The following is a 19780-nucleotide window of genomic DNA, read 5'->3' on the forward strand; positions in this document are numbered from 1 at the left end:
TGTAAAATGGACTTGCACGTCTTCAGTGACGCCTCAGAGGTCGCATACGGATCAGTAGCCTACTTGCGGGCCCAAGACCAAGGGGGAGAGATCTACACAGCATTTGTCCTCGCCCGCTCGAGAGTAGCCCCACGCAAGCAACAATCTATCCCACGTCTAGAGCTCTGCGCAGCCCTAGCCGGAGCGCACCTAGCCACGCTCATCCAACGTGAGCTCACCATACCGGTGTCTAGAACAATCCTGTGGTCAGATTCCACGACGGTACTCGCCTGGATCAAATCGGACTCATGCAAGTACAAAGTCTTCGTGGGAGTCAGAGTCACCGAGATTCAAGACTTAACCGAAGAGTTAACCGGAGAAACAGAGTGGCGCTACGTTGATACAAAACAGAACCCAGCTGACGTCATCACCCGGGGGATGCCCCTGGATGACCTCACCCGTCGCAATGTCTACAGTGACGGCCCCGCATTCCTAAGACTCCCGGAAGGACAGTGGCCCATGCCTATCCCGAGGGAAGCCAGTCCAGAGGAGGTGGAAATTAAGAAGTCTGTGTTCTGTGGATTGAGCACCGTAGCCTCCACCGACCCTAACATAAACGATTGCACGTCCATAGAGAGTGCACAACAAAGAACATTCCTGCGGTACCACCCGGAGTGCAAGTCCCCCGCTGATATGTCAGCAGCTAACTACGAGGAAGCAGAATTGCTTCTACTGCAGCGAGCCCAGAGAGACTCGTTCCCGGATGAATTGGCCTGTCTACAGGGAGGAAAGCCCGTCCCATCCGACAGCAGATTAATTCACCTGGCCCCCGAGAGCGACGCTCACACCCTCATCAGAGTGGGTGGTCGCCTACGCAGAGCCCCCAATCTACCGGATGACATTAAATACCCGATCGTATTGAACAGCCGACACAAGGTCACAGAGCTGATTATAAAGAAATACGATGAGGATGTACATCACGCCAGGAGCAGTTTCCTACTGCACTACCTACCGTCTCTACAGACCCGCCAGAAGTGGGTAAAGGAGAGAGACAATTTGACAGAAGGAACAGTCGTCATGATTATTGATCAATCACTGCCCAGAGCTATGTGGCCGGCCGGCCGCGTAAGCAAAGTGATCACCGGTGCCGACGGCAAGGTCCGAGCAGCTGAAGTGCTCGTCCAGGGTCGCACTTACACCCGTCCCGTGGCAAGGCTCATAGAACTGCCTCGACTCCCAGACACAATCGATGATGACCATGACCCTACAACCCTATGACTTTGTGAAGTTGACTGACCCCTACAGCAAACCCTTATGTGTAAATAGACAACGCGATTAATCTGTCTCCGTTTAACTGATTAGGTCTGGGACCTATTCAGGGGGTGGCTGTTGTGAAGGGCCAGATTAAACCGAATATATATATTTATTTATATATATATATTTAATTGTATTTGTATATTCTCTAATATTCCCTGATATCCCTTGTATATTCCTTGTACAATATGCATTGAATATCCATTCTAGCCTACTGAACATCCCATAATAGTCTCCATTCTACTATTGGTCGAGACCTTGGTGCCAGGCTGCCATACCCCTCAGACCCAGTTCAAACGTACCGCTCGACATGTACGAACAAGTCCTAGTTCCGCGTAGGAATTTGGCTACCGCACCACTAATGGGACTATTTGTTCATAGTGCGTATATATACTGCGCTACTAAAGTAGGACTTTCTTTTCAGTCCAGTTTCTTACCCTCCAATAGAGTCACAGACGTAAAGCCTCCCCGCGATGCCACGTGTGGGAGTAAGGCCAAGTTCGCCTACCATCGGTATTGAGACATCGTGTATATTAATATTTGAATAGTCATATTTGGCACTATATCGTCGAGTTGGACGTAGTCTATTAAGCTAATAATAGTCTGTTAATATATAGTGCTTCGTGCGGTGAGAATACTACCGTAGTCAGTACCCCATCGTTTCGGGCAGAGAACTGGCTGCTTACCCAGGGTGGTTGACCCTATGTGAAGCTGCACCCGAGGAGCCCCAGAGCCGACGAGCGAGTGGACCTGTATACCGGATTATTCTACCGACGACAGCCCGCCTTCCCAGGCACGGATTATGCTTTGGATACTTTGATTATTCTATGGATAAAGACCCCCGACACTACCGTGTGTTGGAACCCCCCCCCCTGGAGAGGACACAAGGTGAGGAGACGCTCTGCAAGACGAGGTCTCTCCACATCTCTCCCCCGTGGACCGGAGAGAGCCGGCCCACAAAGAGTCCACCTGCTTTCATCTGTGGTCCAAGGATCGCCGGCGCATTGAACGGCACTACAGTGGGTTCTCCTGGGATACCCTTGGCCGGACGAGGCAGCTGGATTCTACCCCCCCCCCCCCCTCCTACTCCTGTCGGCTTACAATCGACCGGATTAACCCCCTCTAGTGTATCCAGCCTATAATCATTAAAGTATCATTGCTGTTATTCCTTAACTATTCCAGGTCGTATATTTACCACCTGCGCCTTCAGAGATTGGACATTATCTATTGATATACCGACGAATACTCCTTGCCATAAAAGTGCATACTATTTCAATTCATAAATGTAATTAAGTGATTAAGTGTTTAGTCTACACACCATCGCTGTGTAGGCAATAAAGACTTGTTTCTAATTCGTACATTTGTGTTGGATCCGTTTCATCTACGTGAGAGTGTTCATGATAATATATTTATGCCGTGTACTGGGTGGCCGAATATTAAGTACAAAGGTAGTGGTAGTAAGTATCATATCTAGTAATACAGTCAGGGAATTGTACCCCTCAGTTACAATTATTATATATTAATTATTATTTCTAGATCTGGTATGTCATAAATGTCTAGATATAACAGTACTGTCTATCTGTATGTCATATATGTTATGATGAATTGAAAATGGGGGACCCTGATGTAAACAAGACGAAAGTCTTTCTCTGGTCTGCATTCCCTTAACAATTGTGTGTATTGAGCTGTACTGTACCCATTCTGCAATCTGTTAAATAAAGTTTTCATTCATTCATTCATTCAGAGGGTGATCAATTGATACATGATCACAGGTGTGATGCGGCAAGACAGAGGTATAAAGCCAAATAATGCTTTATAACCAATTCATTAAAATAATTATAATAACGTGTTACATTGTATACATAATTTTGGTAAAATACAGTTTACATGACAATTGGATATGTATCAGCATTTATATGTATTTCCTTACATTTTGTAATAGATGTTCCACCCTGTTAGGTTTATATACCTAACAGGGGGAACCTAACAGGGTGGAACATTTTCAACCAAATTAGCCGTTGCTCTGTGAAACAGAAAACCTAGCTAGCTAGCTCTCCAGACTTAAACAATACTTTAGTATATCAAACATGTTTTACCTTTTTTTTGTGGTTGACTTTCCTCATAATTTTGCCTAACAGGGTGGAAATTTAGGACATACAGCCTAACACCATAAACTTGCAATAAAAAGCAACAGATCGTTGGTGCTCACCTCACTTTGCTTCTTTGAATTTTCCACCAAATGAGTGATTCCACTTCCAGGAATCTTCCTGAATGTTGGTTCATGGGAATTGTAGTTCTCTTTTGTTCAGAAGGCTAAAAACCACAAACTAACAGGGTGGAACGCAATTTTGGGGACACAGTAAATTCAATACAAATAATAAATAACATTAATTTATCCATTTATATATATCTATAATTAGAGAGATTTTAACTTGAACTATAGGATAATAATGTCACAGAGGGCTAGGCGTATATTGAACCCAATATGCAGACAAAGAGACTAGGCAGACAGGTCTTGTTAAAAATTAGCATGGGTATATTTAATAACAGAGTAGTCAGGTAACCAGGCAGGGGTCGAGTGACATGGGGAGAATCTCGTACAGTCCAGGGAGCGTGTGGGGCAGGCAGCGTAGTCAGACAGGCACTGGGCAGGGGTCGATAATATAGCGGGTAACTCGCACAGTCCAGGGAGCGTGTGTGGGGCAGGTATAGTCAGGTAATAAGAGGGAGTAGGCAGGAGCAAGGCAGTCCAACAGGCAAGGGGTCACACACGGGCTTCAGGTCCTCCTCATACGTTTCGGGAAAAGGCAAGGAGAGTAGTCAGCCAGGCATATATTTATGTATGTATTTTTGTGTGTTAATAACGTTATAAAGAGGACCTCAATCTATAATAAAAGCCTTTCATCATTAAGAGATCGAGTTATATCCTGCATGAGGGCGGGAAAGTCACCAATAGTCAGGATTCAGGAATGACCCATATACGAGATGTACAAAATAAATCAGCGTTTTTTTTATTTTATTTTTTTTTACTGTGAAGTGCCCCTTTAAAACGTCTCCATTCGAAAAGATAGGGGGCTATATTATTTATTATAGATGGCGCAGGTGTCGTCTGTTTCATGACACATCGGAGACAAGATCCCCAGTCACCAAGTAGCCGACGCAGCGAATCATAGTTATATAATAAATGTTTGATCTCTCGTGAAATTCAAAATGGGTAGTGAATAGAAATGATGCTTCTCCAAATGAGAGACCCCCGCTGGGTGAAGACATTAAAGCGTGTGCCAGTTGAGCCGTGAAGGGACTGCCATTGACAACATAACGATGGCTAAAATGGGAGCGCGCCGAAGCAATGAAAAGCGAACAGCATCAGAGCGGGACCGAGCGACCGGCTGCTGAAAGAAGCATAAACCAAAACAGCTGTAACACTTGACAGAAGCAAAAGAAAGCTTAATTCTGAACAAAGGACGTGGCCATTTCGAGGTAATTGCCAGAGACACACTGTTTGATTAGATTACATAGCGCTTCTTATTGCTTTGGCAATCATAGCAATCGATGGAGACTGAATGTACTGTAACCTACATATCCAGGAATGAACAATAACGTTTAGGAGGCGATGCCTTTCATGTATTGTCGCATAGTCATATTGAATTGACGGTATTCCATAATTATTTTTGTTTATGCTACATTTACATTAGGAATTATGCCTTTACTATGGGTGAAATATGTATTGATCAATTAGTGATGACAATTAGGCTAATCAGTGTTGATGTGAATTAGCAAGGCACAGATCTCCATTCACACACAATGCTAAGAATGAATGTTAAACTTGTTTTCTCATTCGGAATATGCCACAACAGTATTTAATGAACCATGATAATATATGGTAATGTACGTGTATTCGTGTGAATTATTTAATCGGTTCTTAGCCAGCTACTAGAGCTTGTGGGCCTGTCACATTTAACAGCAACCATACTGTATATGTCTGAGTCTTGTTTTTCTCTCATGCCATTCTTTCCTACAAGATGAGACGAGACAGACGTGTAAAACGGAGCTTGGAGACGTCCAGTGGAGATTGCAGAGCGGTCCGAAGCTGAAGCCACACATGCACTCGCTTCCCGTGCCGGACGTACCATGGCCAGCTCTCAGGCGCCTGGTGTGGGCAACAACTCCAGTGGCGTTCCATGGGACCCTGGCTCGCCAGGCTTCAGCGGCGGTCCAGGCTGGTCCTGGGTGGCCAACAGTGTGGTGAAGATGGTGCTGATATCTCTGATTGTGTGCGTATCTCTGTTTGGGAATGTGGTAGTTCTGCTGGTGTTCCAGAGGAAGCCTCAGCTGCTCCACGTGGCCAACCGCTTTGTGCTCAACCTGCTCTTGGCGGACCTACTGCAGACTGTGCTGGTCATGCCCTTTGCCATCGCCGCTACCGTGCCAGACGTGTGGCCCCTGGATGCTCGGCTGTGCCAGGCCCTTGTGGTGCTCATGCACCTTTTCGCCTTTGCAGGTGTCAACACCATTATAGTGGTGTCCGTGGATCGCTACCTGGCCATCATCCACCCTCTGTCTTATCCCACCCGCATGACCCCTCACCTGGGTACCAACCTGATCATCTGTACCTGGGTGCTCAGCTTGCTCCAGAGCACACCGCCGCTCTACGGCTGGGGGGCCATCAACTTTGACCGTCGTCAGAACGTGTGCTCTGTGGTGTGGTCGTCCAGCTTGTCCTACTCCGCAGTGGTGTGCACCTTTTCCTTCTGGCTGCCCGTGCTCATCATGCTGGGATGTTACTGGATGGTGTTCAGGGCCGCTCGGAGGCAGAACGCAATGGTGCACCCCATCCAGACCCACTCCCAGCGCCGCCTGCAGGAATCCCAGGCACCGTATCCCAGCAGTCCCCAGGGGCATCCCCCACAGGCTCTCTCGTCCGATGGCCCCTTGTCCACGGGTGGGTACCCCGTCAGGGTCAAGCACAGACGTTTCCACTACCACTGCAAGGCGGTGCGGGTGGTGTTTGTGATCATGGCCTCATACATCGTGAGCATGGGGCCGTACTGCATACTAAACACGGTCTCTATGCGCTCCAGTGCCCAAGTGCCCCCCTGGATGTCCTCTCTCGCTCTGGTGCTGTTTTTCCTGCAGTGCTGCCTCCATCCCTACATCTACGGCTACATGCACCGCAGCGTGAGGAAGGAGTTCCTGGCTCTGCTGTGTGGGTGTAGACAGGGCCAGCCCAACCAGAGCTCCGCTGTGGAGAGCTGCATCACTGCCACCGACGGACGCTCTGCCGCACACCCCCGCCTGGCGGCACGGGTCTTCCCCCTGCGCACCTGGGAGGAGGGCACCACCTCCTCCTCTCCTACCTTGGAGAGGAGGTCCAGGGACAGCCGCAAGGAGATGACCTCGGTCAGCCTCAGTTCTGAGAGAGAGCTCACTGTCCACAGCTAGTAAAGCTTTGGGATATAAAGGCTCATTTGCTTGTTATTTCCTCTCCATTGAAGACCATGTTATTCAGCATGGTTGTACTTAAAGAAACATGCCTTTTTGACCACAGGGTTGCTCATTTTGACTTGATTTTTAGGAGTGGTAATATCAACTATATACCATCAAGATTGTGTTAATCTGCCATTAAAATATTGTCTAATGGACTAGAGTTGAGATTAATAGAAAATAGACTTGCTGGTCCATCTGGTTTTACATCATGAATGTAGAAGAAATGGCTACTATTGCCCTAAACAATGGGTGCATGTATTGTTGCCAACTTTCATGAGGTCAATTCTATGAGAACAAAAAAAGGTTTTCTTTATAGTTCTCTACATGAATACTTGGTGTGTGTGTGTCTGTGTGATTTGTCAACTAGTCAAATCTGTGTCAAAACAACTCTAAAAAAGTTCATGATTTTTATTTATCTATACTAATCCGTATTACTATTTTGAATAGCCAGGCCATTGTTGTATTTGACTACTCCAGTAGCTTGCAATGGGCATTTAAATGTGGATTCAAGTTTTAAGGGACCAAGACAAACTAATCTAAGAGGGGTATTCTAATGACTAATCTATTATAAATCCTGCCCACCACTCTGTGCAATAATTGAGATTTATGGAACAAAATAGTTAATGCTATTTTGAGTTTGGCTCAGTTACTAGATTTATTCCTGCTGTAATGATTAGTATTTGTATGGCCGTCTCCCCTCTTACTATTCAGTATTCCCATGGATTCAGCTTGAGGGCTAAGGATTCCCTATTCGTGGTTTGTGCAAGTGAAAGGCCTCTGCAACTAAAGAACTCAGGGTGTTGTCGCATAGAAGCACGTAGAGCCTGTACATTTTCTTGAAACTTCTTTGAGCACTTATTTTTTGCAGTTTCCCCCGTTAACCGTTTGCTTGGTTCCATTTCAAAAGGCCTTTTGGATGAACGCGCCGTGCTGTGAATCACTGTGACTTGTACCTTTCCCCTACATTAGAAAGTAGGCTACTTCAGCCGCCTGAGCGGAATGCCCAAAGGTTTGCCTTATAAGTTCAGCCGGGGTGCAAAATACACCCCTTCACCTGACCACGCCAGGGCCCACATTCACTGAACATCCTCTACCTTAGCAATGCCAGCCTTTCTATGAAGACGCACAATATCGGTATTCATTTTGCACATCATCTAACATGCGGTGCATGGAGAGAAGGTGACGACAACCAGACATTGAACAGGTGGCAACAGTAGTGTACCGTGTACTGCATGGCAGAGTATCTTGTTAAAAATCTGTGTCTATGCCGTGATGACCAACTGAACACACATGTAAAGATGACTTTCTTTAGATACCTCTTAAACCCTATTGCTTGAAGCCAGTGTGAGGATACATAAATGTTGTGTTATGCTATGTCTCTGACCACTAACACTTTGTCCAAGTCAGACGCTTGTTTATAGTACCTCAAAGCTCATCCATTTTCGAGATTTAGAGACGGGAGGGAGGCGTGATTTTTTTTCATAGCCGCAGTTTGCGAAGACGCTCTCTGATTGGCTAGCCCGCGTACAGCGAAGACCCTCTCCGATTGGTTTAGCTCCGAAGGGCTCTTCCGCCTTGTACATATATATTCTCTGCTTCGAAGTAGTTATGCTTTGGCCCTCTTTCGAAGTGGGTTATGCTTAGAGTTATGCTAGGGTTAGCCCTAACCATAACTCTAAGCATAACCCACTTCGAAAGAGGGCCAAAGCATAACCACTTTGAAGCAGAGAATATATATGTACAAGGCGGTCATTTCTATCTCAGAGCCCTTCGGAGCTAAACCAATCAGAGGGTCTTCGCTGTACACGGGCTAGCCAATCAGAGAGCGTCTTCGCAAACTGCGGCTACGAAAAAAGAAAGTCGAGAAATGCAGTATGCATTAGCAAAAGCAGCGTGTGCAATAGCAGGCTGAGCCACCAGGATGTACCAAGTGTTATCTGTGGCCCTTGGAGAGAGGGTCCTTAACCCTTTTTGGGTTCAGGTTTGTTCTCAAATGTTCCCTTGGAATTGTAGAAATTAATCACTTGCAATGGCCCGTAGCAGCCATGGTTACATCATTAGAATGTTCCGTTCTCAAAATTCTCTCACATCTGAAACTGGTTAAAGGAAAACTCCAACATTTTGGGAAATTAGCTTATTTAACATCTTCCCTGGAGTTAGACAAGAAGATACATACCTTTTTTGTCTCTGTGCGTGCATTTAGCTTTGGGAACAGTCGCTCCGTTAGCGTAGCTTAGCTTCATCACTGGAAGTGGGGGGGGGCCGGAGCCTGAAGTTCCCTACAGGGTCTTACAGTCACCAAATACAACTCCAAAACGTTCCTGTAAACATGTTGTGACCTGTGTATTCACCACATGGAGAAATAAAAAATAATTGAATTAGACAATTACGTTTTATAAGCAAATATACTCTGAACTATTTTTTGCCTAACCACTCGAGTCTCTGGGCGCAGTCAGTGGCTTCAACGTGAAGCCGTGTTTGTTGATATTCTCATTCCTTCAAAGGATCCGAACCGATTGAAGTTTATGGATACCATGACTTAAAATCCTTACCTTGACGATTAAAAGCCTCCCTAATTTAGAAAACAGTAATCCAATGGCTGGTATTGATAATATAATACTAACTACTGCACGCTCGGAGCTAACCGGAGCTAACACAGAACAGGATGGTAAAGCAAATATAATGACTTCCTTTCTGGGGTTTTCAAAATAAAAGTGCGACGTTTATAGCAGCGGAAAACATTTATTTTGTACATTATCTAACGTTAACACGAACCTAAACTAACTTTAGGTTAGTTGTAACGTTAGTTTAGGTTCGTGTTAACGTTAGATAATGTACAAAATAAACGTTTTCCGCTGCTATAAACGTTGCACTTTTATTTTGAAAACCCCAGAAAGGAAGTCATTATATTTGCTTTACCATCCTGTTCTGTGTTAGCTCCGGTTAGCTCCGAGCGTGCAGTAGTTAGTATTATATTATCAATACCAGCCATTGGATTACTGTTTTCTAAATTAGGGAGGCTTTTAATCGTCAAGGTAACAGGATTTTAAGTCATGGTATCCATAAACTTCAATCGGTTCGGATCCTTTGAAGGAATGAGAATATCAACAAACACGGCTTCACATTGAAGCCACTGACTGCGCCCAGAGACTCGAGTGGTTAGGCAAAAAATAGTTCAGAGTATATTTGCTTATAAAACGTAATTGTCTAATTCAATTATTTTTTATTTCTCCACGTGGTGAATACACAGGTCACAACATGTTTACAGGAACGTTTTGGAGTTGTATTTGGTGACTGTAAGACCCTGTAGGGAACGTCAGGCTCCGGCTCCGGCCCCCCCCCCCACTTCCAGTGATGAAGCTAAGCTACGCTAACGGAGCGACTGTTCCCAAAGCTAAATGCACGTACAGAGACAAAAAAGGTATGTATCTTCTTGTCTAACTCCAGGGAAGATGTTAAATAAGCTAATTTCCCAAAATGTTGGAGTTTTCCTTTAAGAGACTAACAAAAAAACAAGATACACAATTAAAAGAGTGTTGTTGATGTGTGAAGGGATTGATTTGAGCGTTACGTTTATTTACCAGAAAGACATTGTTGACAATCAAAGTGTAATAGGAAGACATGTATCATATTAGAAGTCATTGTGAAGTATTGTGCTTTTCTTTGTTGAATACAGTACATATTATAGTGAAATAAAGGTGAAAACAATGAGAATGTAATATAAGTGCAAAGAAATTGAAAAGAAAAAGATATTTTTGTGATTTCTATTGTGCTTTTTTTAATCCCTCATCATTGAACATCAAAAGTTGTCTGATCAGTTCATTAAAGTGAATAAATGTTATATTCCAAGATTAAATATTTGAAATTCTCTGTTGATATATGTGAAGTGTTTAAGAGATGTCTCCTATTGATGTAAAATGGGTAAGTTAGTTTCAGACGAATAGCTTGAGCAAAAAAAAAAGAAATGTCCATTTCCAATTAATTAAATGCATTTATTATTTGTAAAAAGGTTATCACCTTGGGTGATGACTCCACACTGCTAGATGGAAAAAGCAGCAGTATTGTATGTAGTTACAGTCCAGTAAAACACTTGATTACATCTAAAAGGGTGCATAAATGTATGTACTTCATCTGCAAAATCAGTGTCTCCATTTCTGATCAACTAAGGGAGAATCTCGCCTGTGGCCAAATGAACAGCATTGTGAGACACAAGCTCAATTCACATTTACAACATAGAAGAAGCCTAACTTTCTATGATACAGATGTGCTTCATAACAAAGTTTACTCTTTTGTGTGTAAACCAAAAGAGAGAATGGACATGTATGTGATCATAACAATATCATGTTTACAGATATATTTGTATATCATTTCTGAAATAACTATAATACAGGCCATTGATGGTTAAGAATCTATTGCCCCTTTCTTCACCTTGTACAAACAATTAAAATAAAATAATGATAATGAAACAAACAATAAAAACATCACTTCTTTAATGACAGTTCCATAACGGGGACATTCTTTTAAGTATCAACATATATATTTCATCATGACAGCAGAGGTGGTGAAAAAAGTCACAAATATAACATTTCGGTATATGGGAATATAAAAGCAAAATAAAGTATTTCTTTCCATTAGAAAAGGGAAAATAAAAGCTTCTCCTATTTAAAGTCCCAAAACCAGCTGCCCACTGCGACAGCCAGATCTTTGGAACACACCCTGATCATCAGGGTGCCACTCAAAATCAAAGCAAAAAGATATTTGTCAACAGTGAAAGCAGAAAATGAAAAAAATGTCAGCAACATAGGTATCAACCACACAAGAGGACGGGCTCTGCTCTCCAGGTCTGTTGAGATAAATGATGGTTTCAATCCAGTGTCCATTCAGACCGTTTCCTTGGGAGAGCAAGGAGTCAATCTTTCCCTAAGTTCTCTAGTCCACCTTGACTACGCTGTAGATTTTATTTACAAACCAGAAGCAGGCGAAGAAGCCAATGGTACCTGAGGAGGAAAGAGATGACAGAGTTATGTTAGGAAACCACCATAATATAAAACATTTGATATGTGTCATCATGCATGTCATAATGAATTGCCATTCTGGGATGGAACCATATGGCAGCCATCTTACCTGGTACAGTTCTAAACATGCATGAATTGAAGTATAAAATGATAAAAGTAGCATGTATGGTGCTTTTACTTCTATTATACATAAAACTTTCATTAACCATTATAATGTATTGCATGATATTTGTAACCACCTACGGTGTATAGTTTTTGCCAAAATAACCCTTTTAGCATTACGTTCTTAGGTAAACATAATAGTAGACTATTTGGTTTGTCCCTAGTAATCGGATTTACTAATAGTGGCCAAGATAATGATGATTTATGAATAGTTATGAGAGAGAAAAGAGCTGGAAATTAACTGTTGAAGGGAAATATTTCCAATTGTATCTCCCAGCTGTATCTTCCTCCTAAACTAGAAAGAGCTAAATAGCTCAAGGAAATACTTATAAAGGTCTAAATCAAGCAGTGCATTTCGAATGTTTGGAATGAATATCTCATTGTTTTAGTTTAAAATCAAGCATTCTATTGCTGATGAAACAATACTGGTTGTTATGGAGATTGATGGTTTAGGAATAGTTTATTCAGGTAAGATGGCTGTGTTTTTATCCCACTCCATCAACAGCAATGCTTTTCTCTATGGGAACCACAGACAAAAATAACTACAAAAGGTAAAAGTCAGACATAACGGTAGCAGAGAAACCACAGAGTTTCCCCCAGGAAAGTAGTTAGTGTTGTAGGTGCTAAGTGCCTCAGAGGGAGGGGCGAGTGGTGGTGAGATGCGTGGATCTGTTGTTTCTTCAAGTGTAGCTTAAAACTGCAACAACTGTATCATGGCTGCTTTTTATATAATGTTCATGAGACATATCGTTGCTGCATTCAAAGAGGTGTGTTACGATGTAAAACGTACCAGTTTTCAGTTACCGCAGTTTTGGCTGAGCACCGGAGATTGTAATCTGAATTTATTCGAATTCAAACACCCATGTGCTTAACATCTGGGTATTTCATCCTCCACTAAGGGATCATTTGAACAAAGATCTGTGCAGGCCTCACTCAGCTCAGGGAAATGGGGGCGAGAAATAAAATAGTATCACAAATACAAAACTGATACACAAATACAATGAAAGACCACAGAGCCTTTCAGAAGCACGGAAACCAAAAATAACCCAGGTGCTACATTTTACAGCCAGCTCACTGTTGCTGCAGCACCACCACCAACTTTCATCCACTAAAAGCCTGATACATTTCTCTTGAGGGTGGGTGGCAGGATACAACCAAGATGAATCCATGCAAACCTGCAAAGTACCAGCGCATCACTTTGCCAGGGTGAAAATCACATAATTTTCCTGAGCCCCTCTCTGGGGAGAAGTCAGATAACATTTTAATTTGTCAAAAAAAAATCCTAGAAGATTAATTCATCTGGGTGTGAGAGGTGTGTATCAGCTCAATAGGAACTGCACAGAACACTCCACAGTTAAGTTCTAATCATTCTTAAAAAAATATATACAAAAAAGGAGGAAATGAGACAGGATCAGGATAATTTAGATCAAAACTGTGGGCAAGTAGGGAGAATTTGCCAATGCTGTTTCTATCCCAATGTTCAGACATGGTCTGACAGTGCTGTGTGGTGTAAAACATAGGTCTCTGGGCTAACAATATTTGGTCCTGGTCCTGGACAGTTCACATCAATCGCCATCTCCTGTCTGCGCAACAGGTAGATTTCTGCTGCTTGGCTCCTGTTTGCTTGATACCAAGTTGTCTGCACTATCCCCTCTTATTTTACACCCCGTTTCATTTGTGTGGATGCGCTGGTGACACTGGACAGAGCCAGGGAGTGCTGTTACCATGTCAACCTGAGTCATCTTTAAGTGTTCTAGCACGGAGACGAGAATGGAGGGGGCTCTGTTCATCTTTAAGTGTTCTAGCACAGAGACTAGAAGGGAGGGTTCGTGGCATTGTTGTGCAGCATACACACAGCTGGGTTCGATTTTTTTTATTGATCTTCAATTGCATAATCCGATCTCGATTCATAAAATCAGATATATAAAAAAATATATACAGCATATATATTAAAAATTATAATTATAAACAAACAAATAAATATATATATATATATATATATATATATACAGAACAATTTAATAATAAAATAGACAACATAGATTCTATTTTTATTTTCATAATTTAGTTGAGCTGTATTGAATACTAGCATTACATGGAATATGTGTCCTCCATTAAGGCAGCACATCTCAAATAAAAAAAAGATATGCAAGAGATTCTAACAGTTTTAGACAGTTGTAGCCTCTTTAATCACTATTTCATCACTGATGATAGATACAACACTCATCACTGTGTCCTTTATGAGAAGGTTGGTTGGTCCTCACTGATGGAGAGGTGCAACAAACAGGTATTTGTAAGCTACCTCCTTATACTACATCATTATTGGAATGGAATTTTGGTACCTATGGAACCCGTTCTAGTGACTGGCTGGTCCTTAAGGTCCCTCGAGTTTGCTCGGAACAGGGTAAATCTGCATTTTGCTATGATGCCCCTCTAGCTCATGGAATGAACTCCAACAGTCCTTAAAGCTGGAGATTCTCCCCTCTGTTGCAGAGTTTAAAACCTTGATCTCCAACCTTTGTCAACCAAGTTGTACATGTTTTAATTGATTGCCTTTATTTTTGTTGCTTAACACTGCATGTACACTTAACGTGCTCGTAAATGAGGGAAACCTCAGTTGCCATTCGAGTTTAAATAAAAGGTTTGAATGAATGAATGAACTCTTGTACTGACCTGTGAAGAGGAAGAAGATGAGGACCATAATCATGGTGTAGCCAAAGTAGAGGATGGTGCTGGCTGCTCCTACAATCTGCAGCTTGGAGAAGAAGTAATGGACGCCATAGACGAACAGATAGACCGCTGTGAAGCCGCTGGTCAGGAAGGAGCGCCACCACCAGTGGTAGTCCTGAACACACGAGAGAGCAGGCCTTTTAGACACTTGAGATAAGAAGATCCTCAACACTTTACCTGTTACTAATGTAACCAGTGGTAGTCCTGAACACACGAGAGAGCAGGCCTTTTAGACACTTGAGATAAGAAGATCCTCAACACTTTACCTGTTACTAATGTAACCAGTGGTAGTCCTGAACACACAAGAGAGCAGGCCTTTTAGACACTTGAGATAAGAAGATCCTCAACACTTTACCTGTTACTAATGTAACCAGTGGTAGTCCTGAACACACGAGAGAGCAGGCCTTTTAGACACTTGAGATAAGAAGATCCTCAACACTTTACCTGTTACTAATGTAACCAGTGGTAGTCCTGAACACACGAGAGAGCAGGCCTTTTAGACACTTGAGATAAGAAGATCCTCAACACTTTACCTGTTACTAATGTAACCAGCGGTAGTCCTGAACACACGAGAGAGCAGGCCTTTTAGACACTTGAGATAAGAAGATCCTCAACACTTTACCCGTTACTAATGTAACCAGTGGTAGTCCTGAACACACGAGAGAGCAGGCCTTTTAGACACTTGAGATAAGAAGATCCTCAACACTTTACCTGTTACTAATGTAACCAGTGGTAGTCCTGAACACACGAGAGAGCAGGCCTTTAGACACTTGAGATAAGAAGATCCTCAACACTTTACCTGTTACTAATGTAACCAGTGGTAGTCCTAAACACACGAGAGAGCAGGCCTTTTAGACACTTGAGATAAGAAGATCCTCAACACTTTACCTGTTACTAATGTAACCAGTGGTAGTCCTGAACACACGAGAGAGCAGGCCTTTTAGACACTTGAGATAAGAAGATCCTCAACACTTTACCCGTTACTAATGTAACCAGTGGTAGTCCTGAACACACGAGAGAGCAGGCCTTTTAGACACTTGAGATAAGAAGATCCTCAACACTTTACCTGTTACTAATGTAACCAGTGGTAGTCCTGAACACACGAGAGCAGGCCTTTTAGACACTTGAGATAAGAAGATCCTCAACACTTTACCTGTTACTAATGTAACCAGTGGTAGTCCTGAACACACGAGAGAGCAGGCCTTTTAGACACTTGAGATAAGAAGATCCTCAACACTTTACCTGTTACTAATGTAACCAGTGGTAGTCCTGAACACACGAGAGAGCAGGCCTTTAGACACTTGAGATAAGAAGATCCTCAACACTTTACCTGTTACTAATGTAACCAGTGGTAGTCCTAAACACACGAGAGAGCAGGCCTTTTAGACACTTGAGATAAGAAGATCCTCAACACTTTACCCGTTACTAATGTAACCAGTGGTAGTCCTGAACACACGAGAGAGCAGGCCTTTTAGACACTTGAGATAAGAAGATCCTCAACACTTTACCTGTTACTAATGTAACCAGTGGTAGTCCTGAACACACGAGAGCAGGCCTTTTAGACACTTGAGATAAGAAGATCCTCAACACTTTACCTGTTACTAATGTAACCAGTGGTAGTCCTAAACACACGAGAGAGAAGGCCTTTTAGACACTTGAGATAAGAAGATCCTCAACACTTTACCTGTTACTAATGAAACCAGTGGTAGTCCTGAACACACGAGAGAGCAGGCCTTTTAGACACTTGAGATAAGAAGATCCGGAACACTTCACATGTTACTAATGTACACGCATATACTGTATATAACCTCGGGGTTACATTTTAACAGGCTATGGATTTGGACAAACATATCAAAAGCTCTGACCCGCACCCATTTCTTCCATCTGAGAAACATTGCAAAACTCCGGTCCATCATATCCCCACAAGGTAAAGAAACAATATACGTTGTGTTTTATGGCAATAACATTGAGGTTTGTTCGGCCCGTGAGATACAAACGCGATTTTCACGTCAATATTTGTATAAAAAAAAAAAATTGACTACATTTGTATGTGGCTGGTGTGAGCTGGGTAGTGTAGTTTTATGAAACTTAGACATCCATCGAAAGCCCTGGGTCTCCTCTTTCTTAGGACTACAACGATTTCATGGCGGCTTCCTGTCGTCGTGTCTAAATCGTCCGTTTTCCGGTGCAATGTGCAGAGATTTTTATAAGCTCATATTTCACTAATAACACTTTATCAGTAAACAAACGTAGTGCTGAAAATATACACTTTGACTGCTGTTTTGATATGGTTAGGGTCTTTACTCTTGGCTACATTTGAAAAAGAAACGCAACATCACTTAATACGGACTGTATTGATCTATTTGTGACGTGAAATAAATCTAACCCCTTAAGCCCGAGCAGTCCGGTACCAGTACGACATTCATTTCACGCTATTTTCGTGATTATATCTCACAGGTCGAACAAACCTGAACATTACTGCCATAAAATAGAACGTAGATTGTTTCTTTACCTTTCTGTGAACGTCTAGAAAAAGACCACATCTCAATCTGATGAAAAATGGTGGAGCTATGGACATTATAAAAAAGTAACTGTACTTAAGAGTATATTTCATTTGCGGTCTTTGCTGCCCTGTAACGGGTGCCTGGTGGTAGGGGTGGACGGTATGGTCTAAAATTTATATCACGGTATAATTTGAAGCATAGACGGTAACGGTATATATCACGGTATCAGTGTTTCTGTTAGAATATTTTTTTTTGCCTGATAGGCAGGCTATATAAAGAATGACATACTCAAGGCATGTAGATTTATAATATTTTAACTTAAAACTAGGCTACTTTTGCGTATAAAGTCATTTATTCCAAATAAAATAAGTCCCGAGTCGAGACTCCTGCTCCCATTGCAAACAGCGGGGCTGGATTTTGCTAGAAGCATATGTAGCTGCAGAGGCGCAGAGCCAGGGGCTCTTTCAGGTCTGGTGGCAATTCAGCCGTTGGGTGGGGGGGCGCTGTTTGACGGGCCTGTGACCAGACCTGAAAGAGCCCCTGGCTCTGCGGCTCTGCACCTGCATGCTATTCGCAAATCCACTGCTGCAGCCGTCCTCCCCATAGATATCTATATGGTCCTCCCGGCTCCCGCTGCAGCCGTCGTTATCATAACACTACACACATATCGTAATGTTTACAGCAAACTGTAGTTGATCACCAGGTATGTTTTATTAACGTAGAATAATTCATATAAGAAAAACGATAGGGAAATATCTTACCTTTCTCCACTGGTTAAAAATGCCAGGAACTGAAATTGAAACTTGCTGTGCGCCGCGGTGATATGTGTTTATTATGAAATGACAATTGCGTGTTGACACGCCCACTGCGCAAAGCCTCCTAAATAACTTTTTCCAGTTTGCACATATCTATTATCTATGACTAATTCTATCTATTTTTAGGGGCAAATGCGATTGAAATAGTCGCGCTGTGGTTACATGACGTCATTGCTATTTTAGAGCTGCTCTACCGGTTACACGGTATAGTCAAAATCCATACCGTAGAGCAAATTAATACCGTTTATACCGTATACCGTTTATACCGTCCACCCCTACCTGGTGGTACTAAATCCAGATTGAACTCTGCCATTGGAAAGAGGAGATTTGGGCAGATCCATTGATGTATGACATGGCCATAATAAGGTAATTTATAGGCCTGATATTCTATATTCATATTTAAAATTTGCCATGTGTCCGGATGGCAAAATTCAGTACTGTATCTACAAAACCCCCTGTAAATCATCTGCCCTTTATTAATTTGCTTAGATTTTTTGTACACTTGGATCTCAAGAAGGTGCTGAATGAGCTCACGTCTGGTCAATGTTAACATGGTGTTATTCACCGTCAAAGATGGAAAAAATTATAAATAATAATAATTTATATTCTCCTTTGGTTCATTACAATTTACTCAAGCATAGTAACAGACACTATTCCTGACACTGGGAATACATTCCCTGAGGCCCATAGATGTCCCTAGATAATAAAGAACATGCAAATGGACCTTGTAGAAGTGGAGCAATCTTCCATTTACTTGGGTATGTACTTTTAGGCACATTTTCAGAAAATATGGTTAGGGTTTAAGAGGTTAAATTATAATTGCATCCAAAATTAAATGCATTATAGTACATAATTTATTTGATATTACTGTACAAGGAAAATGGTAATTGCTATAAAGTATGGAAACGCATTCAATAACGTTATTATCATGATGATCAAGTGATGCTGAAAGTTCAACAGCCTCTGACATGGAGCTAAATACCTAGAAAAACATCCAATTACTTAAAAGGACTATAAATGTGAAATGTTTGCCGTGAACAAAAGCTAATGCTTGGACGTCATTACTGTAAGAACCTGGTCCTACCTCTGCACATAGGTGGAAGTAGCAAAGCAGGATTGTGGCCTCAGAGCAGGTGATGAGCAGAATGATGAAGACCAGGAACAGGAAGCCAAACATGTAGTACATCTGGTGGGACCTGAAACATGAACAAACAGGCTGTCACACACACACACACACACAACACACATGCTGCAATCGCTTTAAACAAAATGTCACTTTAAATTAAATGGAAAGGTCACTTTAACACTTTGAGTGCCAGCCACGACAATTGTCGTCTTATCAGACCCCCCCATTGAGTGCCGACGATGCGAAATGTCGCTTGTTTGCCGTATTTTTTTTATTTAATTCATATTTCATCAATCAAGCTTCGGGTTTTGTATTTGTATTTATTGGTTTAAAATACAGAGACAGTGTATATTAAGGAACATTTGACTGTAAATATGCCAGTTTAGCGAAGTTGGCCAATTTTCAACTGTAGTCTCTGGGGCAGGTGACATGAGCACAACAATAATTAAAACATAGTACAATAATTAAAACACAGTAGGAATCAGTATAGGTTACAATACACTAAAATACATACAAATAAATACATTAAAATACATTACAATACAACCCCTCAGTTAAAATGGTTGCACACTTGACCATCTCTCAACCATGATTTTAAGTTAGTTTTAAATGAAATGTAACTTTGATACTCCCTGAGCCGTGTTGGCA

General features: G+C 42.2%; 2 protein-coding genes across 3 annotated transcripts in view; one reads left to right on the forward strand and one right to left on the reverse strand.

Moving 5' to 3' along the window:
• Positions 1-5424: 5424 nt before the first annotated feature.
• Positions 5425-6735, forward strand: gpr101 (G protein-coupled receptor 101; the record flags this gene model as incomplete). The annotated part of the gene is made up of 1 exon (XM_084331854.1): positions 5425-6735. The coding sequence occupies one exon, from the start codon at positions 5425-5427 to the stop codon at positions 6733-6735; it is 1311 nt and encodes a 436-aa protein (XP_084187980.1).
• Positions 6736-11253: 4518 nt separating this feature from the next.
• Positions 11254-19780, reverse strand: part of tm9sf5 (transmembrane 9 superfamily protein member 5) — a 64347-nt gene continuing 55820 nt past the window's right edge. For both annotated transcript variants that reach the window (XM_084332276.1, XM_084332275.1), the window contains 3 exons: positions 19091-19202; positions 14631-14802; positions 11254-11777 (listed from right to left, as the gene is read on the reverse strand). In XM_084332276.1, the coding sequence (XP_084188402.1) occupies positions 11710-11777; positions 14631-14802; positions 19091-19202 (352 nt within the window). In that variant the 3' untranslated portion in view covers positions 11254-11709. The remainder of the gene's footprint in view (positions 11778-14630; positions 14803-19090; positions 19203-19780) is intronic.

The sequence above is a fragment of the Notolepis coatsorum genome (assembly GCF_963971535.1).
Source record: "Notolepis coatsorum genome assembly, chromosome: 16".
NCBI lineage: Eukaryota > Metazoa > Chordata > Actinopteri > Aulopiformes > Paralepididae > Notolepis > Notolepis coatsorum.